At 42.0% G+C, this 21891-nt stretch overlaps 1 protein-coding gene across 1 annotated transcript; it reads left to right on the top strand.

Annotated features, from left to right (window-relative positions):
• Positions 1 to 566: 566 nt before the first annotated feature.
• Positions 567 to 20229, top strand: PGBD1 (piggyBac transposable element derived 1). The gene is made up of 7 exons (XM_043449682.1): positions 567 to 2364; positions 4078 to 4487; positions 5657 to 5813; positions 8467 to 8579; positions 10167 to 10266; positions 10879 to 10975; positions 18446 to 20229. Exons 2-7 carry the CDS (start codon positions 4092 to 4094, stop codon positions 20001 to 20003), a joined length of 2421 nt encoding a protein of 806 aa, XP_043305617.1. The 5' UTR covers positions 567 to 2364; positions 4078 to 4091; the 3' UTR covers positions 20004 to 20229.
• Positions 20230 to 21891: the final 1662 nt, after the last annotated feature.

Raw genomic sequence — 21891 nt, 5'->3', positions numbered from 1 at the left:
CCCAATATCAGGGTTTGTTTTTTTTTCCCCAATAAGTCAGTTCTTTGCATCAGGTGGCCACAGTATTGGAGCTTCAACTTCAGAATCAGTCCTTCCAGTGAATATTCAGTACTGATTTCCTTTAGGATTGACTTCTCCACATGGAGAAGGAAATGGCAACCCACTCCAGTATTCTTGCCTAGAGAATCCTGTGGACAGAGGAGCCTGGTGGGCTGCTGTCCGTAGGGTCACATATAGTCGAACACGACTGAAGTGACTTAGAATGCATGCGTGCTTTGAAGAAGGAAATAGCAACCCACTCCAGTATTCTTGCCTGGAGAATCCCAGGGACAGAGGAGCCTGGTGGGCTGCCGTTTATGGGGTCGCACAGAGTTGGACATGACTGAAGCGACTTAGCTGAAGCTTCCACAAGCCTCTTATCCTTATCCCTCAGAGGGTAGAGAGAATGGAAACCACGATTACAGAAAACTAACTAAACTGATCACTTGGATCACAGCCTTGTCTAACTCAATGAAACTATGAGCCATGCCGTGTTAGGGCCACCCAAGACAGACGGGTCATGGTGGAGAGTTCTGACAAAACGTGATCCACTGGAAAAGGGAATGGCAAATCACTTGAGTATTCTTGCCTTGAGAACCCCATGAACAGTACATAGCCTTAACTCTGGAAAATTAATCTTGGCTTTTTCTTTTCATGATGATTCTATAGTATAGATATTTCAAGCATCCTAAGTTCATTGACACTTTAACCTAATTCTTCCTTACAATTCCAAAGGAACTGGTGTGCTCATCTGTACCCTGGGGGCAGACCCTTAAATAACCACCTAGGCACAAATGATGGATAGAGATATATTTACGTAATGTTTTCCTTATTCCTGGAAATTATAGAAACATTGAACAGAGGGCAGATGTTATAACAGATTCGATTGGGGTTTTGCTTAAAACATAAAACATCCTAGACACCCTGAAAGGCAGTTAAAAATCTACTCAAAGCAGAAAGTCAGGAAGACTACTGTATTGCAGCAATATCGTCTACTGATTGGCCATTTCTGTTTGAGTTTACTTTTTAGAGTTTTTAAATAGTTTTACTGTCAAAACTGACCATCTTTTCACATGGTGGTTGTTAATTAATATTAATTCTGATTTTGAACCACCATGTTCACCTGGGTTGAATTATTCTATTAGATTCTCATTTTACTCTTAAACAGCAGTGCCCTTAAAAATTAAACAGAGGATTTAAATATAAATGCACATGCCCTTTGACAAATATATTCCAGTATGTATTTACCCTAGAAATATATTCATAAAATCATATAAAGATATTCAGTGGTGTTCTCTACTTATAAAGAAAAAATGTAGTAGGGATAGTTAAGTAAATTAGCCCATACACTGAAATACTCATTCTTAAAAGATAAACTGGTATGGGAAGATCGCCAAGTTTTCTTAACTGAAAAAGATAAGATGTAAAATAATAACATGATGCCAGAGGTGGTTTAAAATGCATACTTACTAAACAAATGTTTGTTGAGTGCTACTGTGTGGCTGGTGTCCTGGGAGGGTATACACAAAATACTAACAGTGGTTAACTGTGGGGAGTTGGGATACTTTTCATTTCAGTCTCTGTACAACTCAAGGGTGTGTTTTTGTTTTTTTATTATAGGACTCTTTAATATATCTTGATATATTGATACATTATCAGCAGGCTTAACTAAGTTATATATGCAGTCATATGCAGCTTGAGTTTTAGTTGTGCGTATTTGAATCTGTATATTTAAAATTTTAAAATATGTGCTTCTTGCTGTATTGCAACGTTTATTCATCTATCTTCCCCAGCAGCCTGTGAGGACTCTAAAGACAGAAACTCAGTTTTGTCTTCATCATCTATTTGGTTTTTAATTGAAGTAATTGCAAAAATGAGGGGTAGTTTGGGGATATCCGATGTTCTGTCGGAGACTATGCTACTGAGCAGGTTGGGATGTGGCAGCTGGAGTCCTCCAGGCGCACCAGAGAGACGTGCGGCCGCATTCCTAGAGAGGCACAGAGCCGGCTAGGCAGCCACAGCGGCGAGAGGAGAAATCTATGGCCGCAGGAGTCCTGACGGCAGGAAGTGGGGCACGCCCACTAGGCGAGGCAGCTGGCTTCTCCGGACTGCAGAGCTGGGCCTCCGCTCTCAGGCGGGATTTTTCACTGGGTCAGCTACGTCTTTGTTGTGCTTGTTCCTTGAACTTTTGGTCTGTTAGCCAGCAGTTAAGACAGTCATTCACCGAGTGCCCCCTGTGCGATCGCTGTAAGATACGTTCTGGGCCCGCGGGACGTCTGGCGTCCCAGTTCATCTCCGTGCGCTCCAGTATTTGTTGAATACCAGGTACACCGGCAAAGATAAGACCCTGTCCTCAAGGAGCAAGGGGTGGTGGTCGTGATGGGGGCTGTGACCTGTGAGTTGAAGAGTGAAGTGAGTTGGTGAGGCAGGTTTGGGCTCACTTTTCCATGGGAACCCTCTCTGCCTGAGTGGCTCAGAGGACAAGATTGTCTGTACGTTAGGTTTGGGGATGGCATTTGCGCTGGGCCTTGGGGGTAAACAGAAGACTGGTCATGGCCATAACGTACAAGCTGGGTGGAACAAATTTGAGTATCAGCTGGCAGTGACACAAGGCGTTTGAGAAGGCGATGGCTTTCTTGCAAGTAGGGTCTGTGTCTTTTATTCCGGGGATAGCTCCTAGAAAATAATGATGTGCTGGATAAATGTTTATCGAGTGGCAAACACGTAAGCGAAACTCAGTTCTAAGATCGAATCCTGGGGAGTTTGAATTTAGTTCAACCAGGAGCAATTGAAATTAGCATTTGGGGGGGGGGGTTGTCAGACATGGTCCGAATTGTGCCTTAAGAAATACCGATCCAGTGATGAAGTGGTGGGGCAGGAATACCACACAGAAAATATTGTGACAAGTGACTGTCAATAAGGGTGTAAAAAGGAAGATGAAGCAGTGGGTGCGAGAGACATTTTGGAGGAAGAACTGACTGGACCCAGGGTGATATGTACACTATATGTAGGCTGGCTTTGGCCTGAATACATGGAAGATGGTGGTGATGCCAATAGAAATAGAAAAATACAGAGTGAGTGCAGCTTTGAGGAGGCCGATTTCAGTTGGGGTTGTGTTGAAATGACAGGGCAGGAAGGTCCAAGGCTGGAGGCATCCTGTGGCATTTCAGGATGCGAGTCTGGAATGTGAAAGGCAAGTCAGAACCAGATAGATAAGAGTGTTCTTAGAACAGAGATATATTGAACTTTGATGGAGATAACAAAAGGAAAAATGAGAGGGAGAAACAGAAGTCGAAATATTTCTACTGTGTATCTATTGTTACATAAAAAAATAAAGCCCCAAACTTAGTGACATAAGACAGCTTCAGCTTATTATTTCTTATGAGTCTGTAGGTTGACTGGGCAGTATTACCGGACTTACTCATGTGGCTGGGGACTAGGCTCAGCTCCGCTTCAGCTGGGGCTCTGTGGCTCTTATCCACGTGACCTCTGCATGGCTAGCTTGGGCCTTCTCACAGCATGGCAGTCTCATGGCTGTGTGCCAGGCACTACAAGAGCACTTCCTCTTACAGTGCCATATCTGCCATATCTTATTGGTCAGAGCAAGTCACAGACCAGTGCAGATTCAAGGGAAGGAAAAAGACTCCACCCCATAATGGGAAAAGTAACAAAATATCACAACAGATCTTAGGCGATGGAGACTTGGAGACTTTTGAAAGTCTACTTCACCTAAGCTAAAGTATTCTGTGAGAAAGACACAGAGATAGATGACCTTCCCTCCATCTAAAGTATAAGCTGCTCAGGCATTCTTATTAACCCTTCTCTTATATCCCCTCCCTTTGAGCTCTCCTCCCTTAGGAGTCAAGGTATACTTCATTGATAAAACAGGCAAGCGGGCTCAGTTGTTGAGCATCACTTAGAGTGGGGACAAAAATATGTGTTACATAGATTTTTGAAGCTCTTATTATTTTCACGTTACTGATCAATACTTATGCCTCAGGTATACATTTGGAAAAGCTAAGTGAACTGTTTTCTAAGCCTTTAAGGTCAACATGGATGAAGTTTTGCAGGACCCCGCTCCTGAAAATGGAGACAGCTTTGTGAAAGTGAAGGAGGAAGATCCCACATGGGAACAGACATGCAGCTCACAGGAGAGTGGCTCCCACACTCGGGAGCTTTGCCGCCTGCGCTTCCGGCAGTTCTGCTACCAGGAGGTGGCTGGGCCCCGGGAGGCTCTGGCCCAGCTCCGAGAACTTTGCCATCAGTGGTTGAGCCCAGAGACCCACAGCAAGGAGCGGATCCTGGAGCTGCTGGTGTTGGAGCAGTTCCTGACCATCCTGCCCAAGGAGCTCCAGGCCAGGTTGCAGGCATGTTCTTTGGAGAGTGGGGAGGACGCAGTGACAGCGCTGGAGAGTCTAGAGAGAGACACAGGAGACTCAGGAGAACAGGTGGGAAGAGAATGTGTGTGGTGGTGTGGGAGATGTAGTGGCGAACATTTGTCTGTTAATTTTTAACTGAAATAATTTATAACTTGTATTGGGAGAGAAGTGCAGAGAACTGTGTGTATGATTCACACACATGTAAACGAAATGTTAACATTTGTTACAGGAATGTGCCACCCTTCTTGTGTGAGCAAGTGCTCCTTCTCTCTGTATGCATACATATTATGTGTGCATGCACACACCCACATACAGCTTATGCAGTTTTTTTTCTTGAACCATTTGAGAATGGAATTAGTTGGAGATACCATGACCTTTTATCTCTAAACATTTCAGTGTGTTTCTGAAGAAGAAAGACATTCTTTTGTATAACTGGAATATAGATTATCATGTTTTGGGAAATTAAAATTTTTATGATGCTATCACCTCAGTAGTAGTCCTTGTTCAGATGTATCCATAATAGCCCAATAGTGTTCCTTATGACAGTTTTGCCCTGATTCCATCATCACACATTTTTTAGTTGCTGTCTCTTCAGTCTTCTTAGATCTGGAACAGTTGTTCAGTCTTTGTCATGACAATGACATTTTTGAAGAGTACAGGTCAGTTACTTTTTGGAATGCCTCTCAATTTGGGTTTGCCTTGTATCTTCTCATGATAAGACCCAGATAGTACATTTTGGCTGGAATACCACAGAAATGGCATTATGGTCTCCTCAGTGCATCACTTCAGGAGGCCCATGGTGGTAGATCGTCCTGTTACTGATGAGGTTAAGTTAGTATATGTCAGATTTCTCCACTATCAAGTTACCATTTTCCCCTTTGTAATTAGTAAGTAATCTGTGGAAGACATTTAGAGATGGTGTACATATCCTATTTCTCATTAAACTTCCACACACTAGTTTAAGCATACATCTGGGGTTTTGTTTTGTTTTCTAGGCAGGGGTTCTTTGCCTGTATTGTGTCTCTTCTTTGCCCAGCATGTAGAACAGAGCCTGGCTTTAGTAGGCCTTCAGTCCAAATTTGCCAGATGAGTGAATGTCTGTGTCTTGCTACTTTGTCTTACTCTCTACTTAAGGATTAAATGAAGCTTGTCTGGTGTTCCCTTGGGGAATGTCCCTAACTGCTGTTCAGTCCAGTTCCCACCAGGATGCCTTTTCAAAGTGAATCTTTTGTTCCCAGGCTTCTGTCTACACTGTAGGACAGGACCTGCACCTACTGGTGACAGAATATCAAGGAACCTCCTCAGAGTGTCAGAGCCCCCAGTTCCTGTTGGGGGTAACCACCCTGAAGTGTGAGCCTCCAGAGTCCCCCCAGGAGACCTCCCAAGAAGTGAGTGGTGAGTGCCAGAGGGTGAAATTAGTAAAGACGTTGGGAACAGGCCACTGACAGGTGCGTGGCCTCCTAAGTGAAAGCTTGTTTATCTGTGTTCTCAAGTTTTGTTTTTGTCTAACCCTGTACCTAAGCAAGCTTTTAAAAACACCTGAAATTGTAAAATATTAGAAATCTAAAATCTTTTCAACACCCTTAATAGTTAGGAAAACCAAAACTCAGAGTATAAATGACCTGCCCAGGGTCAGCAGAGGGATTGTCACCTGACCTTCTGACCAAGATTCTCTTTACTGTATGTGTCTACTCCACATTTCTAATTCCACACCTGGAATTTAAATATTTACTTGGTAGCTTTCCATAACTTTGCCTTTTCCCCCATGGTAACGTTTTCTTCAGTGGACTCCTTAAAGATGCACTCCCTGTCATTCGCAAGGGCTTTTTATACCCTTGTAAGAAGAAGTGAAGAAGTGAAGTCACTCAGTTGTGTCCGACTCTTTGCAACCCCATGGACTGTAGCCCACCAGGCTCCTTGGTCCATGGGATTTTCCAGGCATGAATACTGGAGTGGGTTGCCATTTCCTTCTCCAGGGGATCTTCCCGACCCAGGGATCGAACCCAGGTCTCCTGCATTGTAGGCAGATACTTTACCGTCTGAGCTACTAGGGAAGCCCCTATTTGTGTAATAAGGTTTTATTAAAGTATAAAGGAGATAGAGAAAGCTTCTGACATAGACGTTAGAAGGGGGCAGGCCCTCCCAAATAGTCTGGAGACTCTGGCCAAGGACCTGTGTGCCTACTAGTCATAACCCAAGCACATTTCTCCAGGGTACCGGAGACCAAATGAACGGAAAATCAATTCTCCAGGCTACCTGCCTTCCCTCCCTTCCTGGTGGTATTTTCAAAGGGATAATAAGTCAGCCCACATGGCTGGAGGGTAGGGTTTATTTAGGGGAAAGAGGGAGGGGGAGGTCAGTTGGGGCCATTTTATGGGGTGTTTAAATTCAAACCAGGAAGTTCAGACTTGGAAAAAAAGTTGGGTACCATTGAAGCCTTTTTTTTTTTTAACGTAAAAAATATGATTTACAGTCACTGTTATTTGTGTGTATCTGGTATTTCATTCCCACCAGTCATGGAACACTAGATTTAAAATGAAAACTACTGAGTACTTTAGTTTTGCTAGTCTCTTAATGCTCAGCTGTGATTCTTAGTGTCAGACAGATTGCTAAATTTTAGATATGTTGATGGAAAAGTAGAAAAGACCTTGATAGCATCTTATTCATGACAGCGTAAGCCCACTTTGTCTTATTCTGTCTTTGGCAGAGATATAGAGCAATGGGATCAGTGTGGTGTGTGTAGTGAGCTATAATATGTTTGAAAACATTCTTCTACCTTCGTCCCAGGCTTAACCCTAAAGCTTTTCCACCTCAGGAGGATGATAAGGAGCAGTCACAGAGTCTGGTCTGATGTTTGCACTCAGATTTCCCATTGCTCTTGATCTCTCTGCCCCTCTTCCATTTTCTGTTGCCATCTTGCCTCTCCTTAGGTTAGCCCTTTCTCTGACAGCAGACCTGCTTCACACGGTGCTTTTTAAGCTGTTGGTTTTTTTGGCATATATGCATTGTGGGGAGATTAGGTAGTAATAGTGAATCATGGGCAAGGCTCTTTTATTTTCCTAGCAAGCTTTATTCTAGTATGAAGGAATAGCACCAAAAGGATTCCACAGTGATTCACTGTTGAAGCAAAGAAAAGTAGCGCCATGTTCTGGGTTAGAATTATCCCCTGTGCACTCTGTTTAGTAATTCTGGACTTCCACTATTGTTACCGTCTTGGCAAACCGTGGTACATTACTTTGTATGGGGTCTTAAAGGGCTTTACAGAGGGCTTTTATGTTATCTCAGCCTTCAGTGCCCCTGTAAAATGGACTGTGTTCTCCCCCTTGTACAGATAAGGAATTGGAAAGAATCTTTCTAAGTAACAGTGCAGTGACATGCAGTCATTATCACTGTTTGGATCGTGGTTTCCAATGCAGCAGATTCTCAAAAGTTCTCCTAGTTTGCAGTTAGCATCTCTTCTATGTATGACTGTGTGTCTGACTTTTTTGACTGAAGTATAGTTTATTTACAGTGTTGTTAGTTTCAAGTGTACATGTATGACTTTTTTAGAGCCAGTTTAGGTTCATAGCAAAATTGAAAGATTTCTCGTCTCCCCCGCCTCCCACACATACCCAGCCTCCCCCATTATCAACTCAATTTTTTTATCCTTATTTTCTCTCTCCATCTTTCTCTTACCTGCTTTCCTGTTGCTTCTTGGCTTTGTCTCTATTCTCCACTTATCTTTCTTCTTTGTTCTCTGGTTAATGTTTCAATCACCAGCTTCTTCCCTCTCCTTATTTTCATCTGTGATTTCTGATTTTTCTTTTATGTCTGTGAAAGTGCGTCACTGGAAAGCATCTCATGAGTTCATAAACACCACTTATTCTATGGATGGGAGATGCTAAAGCTCTAGAACTCCTGATAATGAAAATAGACGTGATGTTCTAGCTTAAGATCTGTATCTTAGTTCTTGGATGTTTAACAAACATAAGATTTAGGGGCTGGGTCCCCCACAAAGGGCTCTTGTAAAAGCTACTGTGTCTCTTCAGGACTCTTTTTTTTTCTTCAGGACTCTTGTGTGCTCCATCCACAAGGCCTGCGTCCCAGAGACCAGACCCTCTCCAGGAAGAGAATCCCAGAGACCAGGCTGCAGTACTGGGGTTGAACTCAGCCAGATCCCAGGTGAGCAGGGTGCCCAGGCTGTGGGAACCTCAGTAGTAGCCCTCCTCCCCCCGCCCACCCATCCGTGCCCCTTCTCTTGGCTCACACTGGTCACCCCGAGAGCCTTTCAGGTGGCACAATCCCTGTGTCTTCACCTTGTCACAGAATACCACACACCATGTGCGCCTCATCCGGGGGCTCACACACACACGCTGTTGCCTCGTTCCGCACCGTATGCGGAAGGCACATCCAAATCTCAGGCTATAAGAATAAGGGACAGAGTGAGGCCCTTGGTTTCAGAAAGTGCCTCCACTCATTTGATGTCCAGTGACAGATGTTTTCTCTTTTGAGGAACCTCTGGTTTCTCTCCGCAGTCTGAGAACCAACCTCATATTGGTTGTTCTGCACATGCCCAATTAATACTTAGTGATGGTAATGGCAGTACTGTGTATCTTCTTCACAGAATGGACTCCTGTTCATTTTTCCCCTTATTTTTAGTGGTCCAATCATTTTCTTAGTCATTTAGTTTAAAAGTATTTTAACTCTCCCATTTAAGTCCTTTTCTGCTGAGTTCGTTTCCTCCAAACAGGTTTTCATGCAGTCCTCTCCTCAGTTTTCTTCTGTGATTTCTAATTGGTTCTTAATCCTATCAGACCCAGGGCCTCCTAGTCTCAATACTTTACCTTCCTGAAAACCAGTGTATAGCAAGTGAAATATATAACAAGTAAAACTTACCTTATGTATATTTAAATCAATGTAATTATCCTAAAATGTAACATAATGGAGAAACAAAGTAATTTATTAAGAAGAAAGAAAGAATTCCCTGGTGGTTTGGGGGTTAGGACTTTGAACGCTCACTGCCTCGGGCCCAGGTTTGATCCCTCATTGAGGAACTAAGATCCTATAAGCCATGTGGGGCAGCCACCCCCCCCCCCAAAAAAAGTATGTATTTAAAAAAATGCAAACGTTTGAACATAATAACTTCAAGAAATAATTAAATGTTGCACCCATGTGTAATCAAGTTTGAATTAAGTTGGAGTAAGAAGATCAACAGTCTGGGCAATGAAAGGGCAGAGATATGGGTGGTCAGTAGAATGAAAGTAGTGTTGAGTCAAATAATGAAAGACCAGACAGAGAAAGAGAAAATTAATATTAATCGAAGTAGGGCTAAGACAAGTTATGGGTTGTATTGTGTCTGGAAAAGATATATTGAAGTCCTAAGTCCAGGTACCTGTGACTGATCTGATTTGGAGCTAGACTTTTTGTGGATGTAATCAAGTTAAGATGAGGTCGTACTGCATTAGGGTGGGCCCTGCGTCCAGTGGTCAGTGTCCTTGTACGAAGGCCACATGATGACAGAGACACACACAGAGAAGGCCATGTAACGACAGAAGCAGAGACCAGAGTGATGCATCCAGGGGACACGGAGGACTGCTGACAACCCTCAGAAGGTAGGAGAGAGGCCGGATGACACCCCTCTAGACCTTCAGAGAGCAGGCCCTGCTGGTTGGTCCTACTGGTGTGCAGTGTGGTAGTCAGCACCCTTCACAACTAGACCCTTTATCTTTACCACAGTGAAGACTAAGAGGCCAGTTTTTGTCCTTGTAGACATCAGTGAAGACTGAGGAAGCAGCACCGGTCCTTGTCTCAGAGGAGTGGCCAGTTCTGAGTCTGGCTCAGGAGAAGGTTACAAACATCAGTCTCATGGGTAAGGACAGGCCCCTTTCCCATCGTTAACCCTGACTCAGCCATTGTGAACCCACATTTCCTACACACCCTTCTTTCCCCTTCTTCTGGTCTTGATCTCCACACTTCTCTCAGCCTGTCATTTTGTATCCCTCACAATCACAGTACCTTCTGTTGCTAATCACTCAGCCTACTGATTCCTGCTGTTCTCTTCTCTGATCGTCCCTCTGTGTTCCCTGATTCCCTCAACATCTCCTCCTTTGTTCCCCTTTTTCCCCCTTTGCAAGGGTCCCAGATAATGTCACTTTCACACATCCCTTAATATCTGGAAATTCCACAAACACCTCTGCTGTATCCCTCCTTCACGTCAGAGGAAGTTCTCTTTACTCTGAGAGCACTACTGTCTATGTGTAATTTTCTTTAAATAGTCTGCCCCATTAGGCCTTCTCCCCTGGAAACTGACCTTTCTTACTATCATCCCACATTCTACCACGTTTTTAGGATTGCTGTGACTATGTTCCTGGGACACCTGTTGATTTTTGGTTTTAATTTGAAACATCCTATTCCCTACCCTGGAGATTTTTTTCTAGATTCAGTTGGCAATGACATTTGAATTATCAATGTGTTATTTTAGCTGAAGAAGTTGTAACTAAAGATGGATTTTTTAACGCAAAGCAAGAAACTTCTGAAGAAATGGAACGAGGTGCTGAGGCCTCAGGAATAGCCAACAGGTGAGTGTCCATGTAGAATAGCTCCTACAAATGTAAAAAATTGGAATGAAACCAGAGAAACAGTTGGTAAACGTCTCTTCCCTGGAATGATACAGAAAAAGTAACACTCACTTCTATGATCATAGGAGGCCCCACTCCAAGACACTGACCTGTCGGTATATCATAATTACACAAAACCTTCAGTTGGCACATGGTTGCCTTCAAGAATCCTCTCTTGGTTCCTTGCCTGATCACTGTTCCCCTGGCTTCGTTATGTTTTTGTGGAGCTATAGATACTGAAGGCAGAAAAAGATAGAGAAGGCAGAGGATTGAGATAGAAGAGTGAGGGCTGCAAGTGAGGCTGTTGTCATGATGGTTAAAGAAATATCAGATCTGGAAAAGGACTTAAGACAGGAAGATAGGTAGGGTATTTTCAGCCTCCATTAGGAGAGTCCTGAGCAAGAATCAAAAGGAGTGAAGCTGATGATAATAGACAAATTAAAGGTAGTAATAGGATTTGCACCAGTGGCCTGGTGAAAACGACACCTGAGCCATTTGCCCACATACCCAGGGTTAATAAGGCAGGACCGAGAGCAGCTCCAACAATAGTGTAGTTTGTGAACTCACACGGTGGACAAAAGGGGACACAACAGAGCATACCACAGGTGAACAGCCCCAGAGGAAAAAGGGCCTAATAATAGAAAGCTTCCTTAACATGAGAAAGGAGACAGTCACCCAATCCAGGGAACACAAAGAGGAGAGTCCCATACAGGGTAAACCCAAGGAGGAACAAGCTGAGACCACACACTGATCAAACTAACAAAAATTAAATATAAATAAAAATATTAAAGCAACAAGGGAAAAGCAACACATTACAAGGGAATCCCCATAAGGTTATCAGCTGATTTTTCAGCTAAAACTCTGCAGGCCAGAAAGGAGTGGCAAAATATATTTAAAGTAATGAAAGGGAAAAACCTACAACCAATAATACTGTACCCAGCAAGGCTCTCATTCACATTTAACAGCAATCAAAAGTTTTACACACAAGCAAAAGCTGTGAAAATTCAGCAACACCAAACTGACTTTATACAAGTGCTAAATGAACCTCTCTAGGTGGGAAGCAAGAACAAAAGAGGAAGAGAGGAAGGGAAGAAAAAAGACCTTCAAAAACAAACCTAAAACAATTAAGAAAATGGAAATAGGAACATATATATCAATAATTACCTTAAATGTAAATGGATTAAATGCTCCAACCAAGAGACACAGGTTGACTGAATGGATACAAAAACAAGGCCTTATATATATGCTATCTATAAGAGACCCACCTCAGACTTAAGGACACATACTGACTAAAAGTGAGGGGATGGAAAAAGATATCCATACAAACAGAAATCAAAAGAAAGTTGAAGTAGCAATACTCATATCAGGCAAAATAGACAAGAGACAAGGAAGGTCACTACATTATGACTGAGGGATCAATACAAGGAGAAGACAGCAATTACATATGCACCCAACGTAGCGTTTGACTTATATATTGAGACGCTCTGAACAGCCATGGTCCTGGAGAAGGGAATGGCTACCCACTCCAGTATTCTTACCTGGAGAATTCGATGGACAGAGGGTACAGTCCATGGGGTCACAAAGAGTCAAACACGACTAAGTGACTACACTTGCACTTTAACAGCCATGAAAGGGGACATTGACAGCACCACAATAGTAGTAGGGAACTTTAACACCCCATTTACACCAACAGACAGATCATTCAGACAGAAAATTAATAAAGGAAGCACAAACCTTAAATAAGAGATTAGACCAAATAGACTTAATTGGTATTCATAGGGCATTCCATCCAAAAGCAGCAGAATACACTTTCTACTCAAATGCACACAGAACATTCTCCAAGATAGATCACATCTTGGGTCACAAGTTTACTGAGGCTTAAGAAAATTGAAATCATAAAAGCATCTTTTCTGATCACAATGCTGTGAGATTTGAAATAAATTACAGGAAAAAAACCTGTAAGAAACACAAACACACGAGGTTAAACAATGTTATTAAATAGCCAATGAGTCACTGAAGAAATCAAAAAATACCTGGAGGCATATGACAATGAAAACATGTTGATCCAAAACCTATGAGATGCAGCAAAATTAGGGTGAAACAGATCACCAGCCCAGGTTGGATGCATGAGACAAGTGCTCGGGCCTGGTGCACTGGGAAGACCCAGAGGGATCGGGTAGAGAGGGAGGTGGGAGGGGGGATCAGGAAAGGGAATACATGTAAATCCATGGCTGATTCATGTCAATGTATGACAAAAACCACTACAATATTGTAAAGTAATTAGCCTCCAACTAATAAGAAGAAGAAAAAAAAAGAGATGCAGCAAAAGCAACTCTAAGAGGGACATTTATAGCAGTACAGTCTTATCTCAAGAAACAAGAAAAATCTCAAACAACCTAACCTTACACCTAAAGCAACTAGAGAAAGAACAACAAACAAAACCCAAACTTAGAAGGAAATAAATCATAAAGATCAGAGCAGAAATAGAGACAAAACAATAGCAAAGAACTAAAAGCTTGTTCTTTGAAAAGATAAAATGGATAAGCCTTTAGCCAGACTCATCAAGGGAAAAAAGGAGAGGACTCAAATCAATAAAATTAGAAATGAAAAAGTTTCAACTGACACCACAGAAATACAAAGGATCATAAGAGACTACTATTAATACAAATGACTGTATGCCAATAAAATGGACAACCTGGAAGAAATTGGTTGGACAGATTCTTAGGTACAGTCTTCTAAGACTGAACCAGGAAGAAATAGAAAACATGAACAGACCAGTCACAAGTACTGAAACAAAGTTCGATTAAAAAACTCCAAACAGGGCTTCCCTGGTAGCTCAGGGGTAAAGAATCCAACTGACAATGTAGGAGACATGAGTTGGATCCCTGGTCTGGGAAGATCCTACATGCCGTGGAGCAACTAAGTCTGTGCTCTAGAGCCCAGGAGCCACGACTGCAGAGCCCATATGCCATAACTACTGAAGCCTGTGTGTCCTAGAGCCTGTGCTCAGCAACAAAAGCCACCACAGTGAGAAGCCTGTGCACCACAACAAAGAGTAACCCCTGTTCAGGGCAACTAGAGAAAAGCCTGTGCAGCAATGGAGACCCAGTACAGCCAAAAATAAAACAAAAAATTATTTTTAAAAAAGAGTTAACACCCACCCTTCTGAAACTCTTCCAGAAAATTGAAGAGGAACACTCCCAAGCTCATTCTACAAGGCTACCATCACTCTGATACCCAAACCAGACAAAGATATCACACACACACAGAAAAGAAAATTACAGGCCAATATCACATGAACAGAGGTGCAAAAATCCTCAATAAAATACTAGCAAACTGAGTCCAACAACATATTAAAAGGATCATATACCCTAATCAAGTTGGATTTATCCCAGGGATGCAACATGGATTCTTCAATATATGCAAACCAATCAATGTGATACACCACATTAACAAATTGAAGAATAAAAACCATATGATCATTTCTATAGATGCAGAAAAAAACTTTAGACAAAATTCAACACCCATTTATGATTAAAACTCTAGAAAGTGGTTTTAGAGGAAATCTACCTCAACATAATAAAAGGCCGTTATACAGCAAACCGACAGTTAGACAACCCTCAGGAAGGGAGAAAATATTTGCAAACAAAGCAACTGAGAAGGGATTAATCTCCAAAATATGCAAACAGCTCATGCAGTTCAATATTAAAAAAAAAAAAAACCTCAATGGACAGTTAGGGAGTTTGGAATGGACATGTACACACTGCTATATTTAGAACATAACCAACAAGGACCTACTATATAGCACATGGAACTCTGCTCAGTGGTATGTGGCAGCCTGGATTGGAGGGGAGTCTGCGGGAGAATGGATACACATATATATGGCTGAGTCCCTTTGCTGTCCACCTGGACTGTCACAACATTGTTAATTGGCTATTCCCCAATATAAAATAAAAAGTTTTTTTAAAAAACAAAACAATGAAAAAATGGGCAGAAGATCTAAACAGATATTCCTCCACAGAAGACACAAAGGTGGCCAAAAACACATGAAAAGATGCTCAGCATCACTAAGTATTAGAGAAATGCAAATCAAAACTACAGTGAGGCATCAACTCACACTAGTCAGAATGGCCATCATCAAAAAATCTACGAACAACAAATACTGGAGAGGAAGTGGAGAAAGGGGAACCCTCCTACACTGTTAGTGGGGATGTAAATGGTACAGCCACTATGGAGAAGAGTATGGAGGTTCCTCAAAAAACTAGAGTTGCCATATGACCCTGCAATTCCATTCCCAGGCATATACCTGAGAAAATCATAATTCAAAAAGATACATGCACCCCAGTGATCACTGCAGCACTATTTACAATAGCCAGGTCATGGAAGCCACCAACAGAGGAATGTATAAAGATGTCATACATATATACAATGTTAGCCACAAAAAGGGATGAAATAATGCTATTTAGAAAGACAAATATTGTATAATATCACTTATATGTGGAATCTAGAAAAATGGATGAACTTATTTGCAAAGCAGAAATAGAGTCACAGATGTAGAAAACAAACTTATGGTTAGGAATGGGGGAAGTGAGGGGTGGGTTGAATTGGGAGATTGGGATTGACATGTATACACTACTGTACATAAAATAGACAGCTAATGAGAACCTACTGTATAGCACAGGGAACTCTAGTCAGTGCTCTGTAGTGACCTAAATGGGAAGGGAATCTTAAAACCAAAAACAGTGGACATGTGTATAACTGATTAACTTTGCTGCACAGCAGAAACTAACACAACGTTGTAACTCAACCATACTCCAATATCAATTTAAAAAAATAGTACATATACGAGTGCCGGTTGTGGAATGAACGAGTGTGTAGCATAGGTTCTCCTGAAGCAGAGAGAAACCAGATCATGAGCAGAAGGTGGGCTTCTGGTGAGACCACCAACTCCTTGGAGACCTGAGTAAAGAAGAAAAAGGAAACAACTTGGGATAATTATGTTGAAGAGCAGGGCACGGGATGAGAATTCTTCTTGACATTTTTTCATCTTAGGGAAACAGGGACCACAGTCTCAGTTAAAAGAGAAACGTCTTAAAGCTTGAGAAGTGAAACCTTCATAAAGCTGGTGAAGTCTGAGCCAAGCTGTACTAAGGGAAGAGAAGTAACACTCTGACTTAGCTCAGGATTATAATTAGATAATACAGATCTGCTCATGTGTCTGTCAGGTACGTTTACACCAGATAACTGAAACCATGACTCACAGTGCCTCAGAATCAAGATATCTTACTGTTTGATGTGACAAGAAGTCCGAAGGGGTAGGCTGTTCTAGGTTTGAGGCTCCATCATGATATCAGAGATTGAGTGACCCCCAACATCCTCACTCATTCAGTAAACATATTATCACTCATATTCAGAATCACATATAATACAGAGACCCTACCTTCAGTGAGTCATGTGAGGAGACAGCAGATAAGTGAACACAGTGCAGTATGACTTCGTGCCCTGTAGCTATCTGTGATAGATCTTGCAGCAGAGAACCCAACTGAGATCTGGATACTGGAGAGGGTATCCCAGAAGAGGTAATATTTGAAACAAAACCTGATGAGTAAGCCAGCATTTATCAAATAAAGAGGAGGCAGATCAAAGAGAAACAGAGAAAGAAAATGCAAATGCCTAGAGAGGCTAAAAGAGCTGGAAGAGAAGAGTCACAGATCATTTTGAAGAGCAACTTTCTGCCTGAAAAATTCTGGGTCCTCTTTGGAGTAGGAAAAAAAATCATGTTTGGAGATACCAAGAACTGAGTACAAAGAAGATATGAGAAGAGTGATGAAACACTCATTGTGGGGAACTGGGAAGAAAGGGACAAGAGGACATGAGAAGGGTTTCTGGGCAGTATTGAGTAGCAGAACTTCAGAGACCATCATTATTAGCTGTATCAGTCTACCTTGTTGTGTGATTTCTCTGGCACTACTCACTCCTGGATGAGGAATAGAGAAGACCAAGGAGGGGACTGATCTGGTGCTGAATTTTGCTGGTCCAGCACTGCAGACACTGGCAGGGTGATTGATGATCCTGGCAAGAGAGGGATAAGGCAATGGATCATGAAGTCTAGATGGAAGAGCAAGGGAGGTAAAATGAGGAAGGAATGGAGGAGTCAGAGTGAGAGGGAAGAACCAATACCATGGGACAACAGTATGAGGAGGCTAGAGTGAAAAGAAATTGGGAACAGAGAGTGAACTTTTGGAGTTTTCAGCAATGGAAAGTTCAGTGTAGTGAAGTGACAGAATTCAAGGAGGATCCCTGAAGTTGAGGATGTCAGGGAACTTTTAAGATGGATGTGTTGAATGGATCATCACACAGATATTAAAGACATTCAGGATGATAAATGCTCTAAACAGATAAATATATGTACTGTAAATTATACTGGGCTTCCTAGATGCTCAGTGGGTAAAGAATATGCCTGCAGTACAGGAGACCCAGGAGACTTGGGTTTGATCCCTGGGTCAGAAAGATCCCCTAGAGTAGGGCATGGCAACCCACTCCCAGTATTCTTGCCTGGAGAATCCAATGGACAGAGGAGTCGGTGGGCTACAGTCCATGGGGTCACTGAGAGTCAGACACGACAGCATAAATGCTCTAAGCAGATAAATATATGTACTGTAAATTACATTACACCATACTTTTTTCACTGCTTTTTTCTCCCTTATGTCTTCTTAAATTAGACCATTTACTGACAGGACATTAGTAAATAAAATGCAGATTTCTAAAATTTAAGAAGTTTGTGTGAAATAATAGTGTTCATCTTAGTAACTTTAGCATAATTCTTTGGGAAACCCATAAAAATCAGTTTAAGGGCAATCAGTCTGAGTTTCTCTTTTGTTTCTCCCCAAAACAGTGTATCCACCAGATGAATGCAGAACTAGAAGAGGCTAAATCCTTCTTTGTTCAGAAAGTCTGTTAGAGATGAGGGGGCTCAGTAAATAACCACCCATTTCTTTGTCCAAATTCAGAACCAATTAATAGAGACATAGGAGTAAAACAGATAGTTCTAGAAACCTCAGCTTTATGATTGGCAGAAGCTAGACCAATAAAGCTGCTCAGAAGCAGAGATAAATGGATGCATAGTGACTGCAGACCCTTTCCACATAGGCCTTCCTGATCCATCTTGACTGGGGGAAGGAACATGGAATGTCTGCAACCTGCTCATAAAGAGGACAGCCCAGTTCCTTCTCCCAGATTCAACAGTTAAGTCATGAGGAGTGAGCTGCACGAGGGGAGGCCAGAAATGCTCAGTCTGGCCAGAGCCCTCCCCACAGAAACACAGGGAGTGAGAAGTATTCCCCACAGAAGAATCTTTAGGTGTCAGTGGATTTATCCTGTATCAGTGAATGAGACTGAGAATTTTTACAGCCTATGTTTTTTCTTTCTCAGAGACTGTGTACCCCAGAATCCTTGTGGTACCCCTGTTCCTGCTGAAAGGACACTTGTGCATTTGAACACTCTCAAGGACCGTCATCCGGGTGACTTGTGGGCTCGGATGCACATCTCCTCCCTGGAATATGCTGCAGGAGACATTACCCGAAAAGGGAGGAAGAAAGACAAAGCTCGAGTGAGTGAACTGCTCCAAGGCCTTGCATTTTCTGGTGATTCAGATGTGGAAGAGGATAACGGGCCTGAGACCCAGCCTGCTCCAAAAAGGCTAAAGGGGTCAGGTGTCCCAGAGAAGAACTGGACCAAAAGAGATATTAAACCCAACTTTCCGTGCTGGTCAGCACTGGATTCTGGACTTTTGAATCTCAAGAGTGAAAAGTTGAACCCAGTAGAGTTCTTTGAGTTATTTTTTGATGATGAAACATTCAACCTGATTGTCAGTGAAACCAATAATTATGCTTCTCAGAAAAATGTCAACTTGGAAGTCACAGTTCAGGAAGTGAGGTGTGTATTTGGTGTCCTGCTTTTGAGTGGACTTGTGCGGCGTCCCAGAAGGGGAATGTACTGGGAAACGTCTGATGCTGACCAGAACCTGGTTAGAGATGCAATCAGAAGGGATAGATTTGAATTGATTTTCTCATACCTGCATTTTGCAAATAATAGCCATCTAGATCAGAATGATAAGTTCACAAAATTGAGGCCTCTCATAAAGCAAATGAATAAAAATTTTCTCCTATATGCTCCCCTCGAAGAATACTACTGTTTTGATAAGACAATGTGTGAGTGCTTTGATAGTGACCAGTTTCTGAATGGTAAGTCTGTTAGAATTGGCTATAAAATCTGGTGTGGTGCTACCACAGGGGGTTATCTGGTTTGGTTTGAGCCTCATCAAGAAGAAGCAACTCTGATGGCAGGAAAGGATCCTGCTCTTGGTTTCGGTGGAAACCTCGTGATGAATTTTGCTGATGTTCTTTTAGCAAGGGGTCAGTATCCATATCATCTGTGCTTCGATGGCTTCTTTACAAGTGTCACATTGGTATCAGCCTTGAAGAAGAAAGGGGTGAGGGCAACAGGGACAATTCGTGAGAGCAGGACTGAAAAATGCCCCCTTATGAGTGCAGAACATATGAAAACAATGAAGAAGGGGTACTGTGATTTCCGAGTAGAAGAAAATGATGAGATAATTTTGTGTCGTTGGCATGGTGATGGTATTATCAGTCTGTGTTCCAATGCTGTTGGCATAGAGCCAGTCGATGAGATACACTGTTTTGCCAGTGACAAGGAGATCCCTCAGATAAGTCAACCATCCATAGTGAAACTGTATGATGAATGCAGGGAAGGTGTAGCTAAAATGGAACAGATCACTTCCAAATACAGGGTGAGAATAAGAAGCAAGAAGTGGTACTCAGTTTTGGTGAGCTATATGATTGACATAGCCATGAGCAATGCATGGCAGCTGCACAGAGCCTGTAACCCAGGTGCCTCTCTAGACCTCGGGGATTTTCGAAGATACGTTGCACATTTCTACTTGGAGCATAATGCAAATATGTCAGATTAAGGCAGGTGAAACAGACACAGTGAAGACATTAATAAAACACAGAAAAATCACAACTATACAACAGATTGTACCTAAAGTAAACATGATGTATGTATACAATTAAATAACTAATATTTCTTTAAAAAATATAGTTTCAAAAACTGTTAGAACAAATGATCTGTAAAAATGTTGAAATCTATTGGTACCTTTTGTATGTCTAATTTTGATATAAACACATGGGAAATCCTTTATTAGTTGCATTGAATTGATTATCCATTTAAAGAACGAAATCCTGCCTTTTTTTTTTTTCCTGGTAGTTTTCTCTGGGGGATGCCATTTATAAATGCAGGCAGAATTTAATATAATCCCTATCAAATCACTCATTAAAATTTTTCACAGAACTAGAAAAAATAATTCCAAAATTTATATGGAACCACAAAAGACCCAGAATTGCCAAAGCAGTCCTGAGGAAAAAGAACAAAGCTAGAGGTGTAACCCTCCCAGACTTCTGACAATACTACAAAGCTAGAGTAATCAAAACATGTAATACTGGCACAAAAAACAGACATATGGATCAATGGAACAGAATAAAGAGCCCAGAAATAAACCTACACCTATGATCAAACTTCGACAAGGGGCAAGAATATACAAAGTAGAAAACAATCTTCAAGTGGTACTGGGAAAGTTGGACAGTCATGTGTACATCAATAAAGTTAGAACACACCCTCATACCACATACAAAAATAAACTCAAAATGGCTTAAAGGCAAATATAAGACTTGACATCATAAAACTAGAAGAGTGTCTAGACAATTTATTCTCTGACATAAATTGTAGCACTTTTTCCTTAGGTCAGTCCCCCAAGTCAATAGAAATGAAAGCAAAAATAAACAGATGGGGCCTAATCAAACTTAACAAACTTTTGCACAGCAAATAGAAACATACAAGCTTTTGCACAACAAACAATAAACGAAAAGACAACCCATAGACTAGGAGAAAATATTTGCAAATAATGTGACTGACAAGCCACAAATTTGGCTTAATTTCCAAAATATACAAATAGCTCATACAACTCAGTAACAGAAAAATAACGCAATCAATAAACGGGCAGAAGACCTAAATAGACATCTCTCCAAATAAGACAAAAGTCCAAAAGGCATGTGTGAAAAGATGCTCAACAGGGCTAATTGTTACAGAGATGCAAGTTAAAGCTACAATGAGGTATCACCTCACACCAGTCAGAATGGCTGTCATCAAAAAGTTCACAAATGGGTCTTCCCTGAGGCACAGTGAGTAAGAATCCACCTGCCAATACAGGAGACATGGGTCTGATCCCTGGTCTGGTAAGTGCCTCAAAGCAACTAATCCCATGCACCACAACTATTGAGCCTGTGCTCTCAAGCCCACGGGCTACAACTGCTGAGCCCGAGTGCCACAAATACTGAAGCAGCTGCATGCCTAGAGCCTATGGTCTGCAACAAGAGAAGCCACCACAATGAGAAGCCCACACACTGCTACTAGAGAAAGTCTGTGTGCAGCGACGAAGACCCAGCATAATCAAAAATAAATAAAAAATTTAAAGACTACAAATAACAAATGTTGGAGATGATGTGGGGTGAAGGGAACCCTTCTGCACTGTTGATGGGAATGTAAATTGGTGCAGCCACTATGGAGCCTGGGCTTCCCAGGTGGCTGAGTGGTAAAGAATCCGCCTGCCAATGTAGAAGTCATGGGCAGATTTTCCTGAATTGGGAAAATCCCCTGGAGGAGGAAATGGCAACCCACTCAAGTATTCCTGCCTGGAAAATTCCAGGGGTAGAGGAGCCTGGTGGGCTACAGTCCATGGGGTCACAAAGAGTCAGATTGTAACTGAGTACATACTATGAAGAACAGTATGGAGGTTCCTTAAA

Source organism: Cervus canadensis, chromosome 28, assembly GCF_019320065.1.
Source record: "Cervus canadensis isolate Bull #8, Minnesota chromosome 28, ASM1932006v1, whole genome shotgun sequence".
Lineage (NCBI taxonomy): Eukaryota > Metazoa > Chordata > Mammalia > Artiodactyla > Cervidae > Cervus > Cervus canadensis.
The sequence above is the reverse complement of the archived record's forward strand: the minus strand, read 5'-3'. Positions and strand labels throughout refer to the sequence as shown.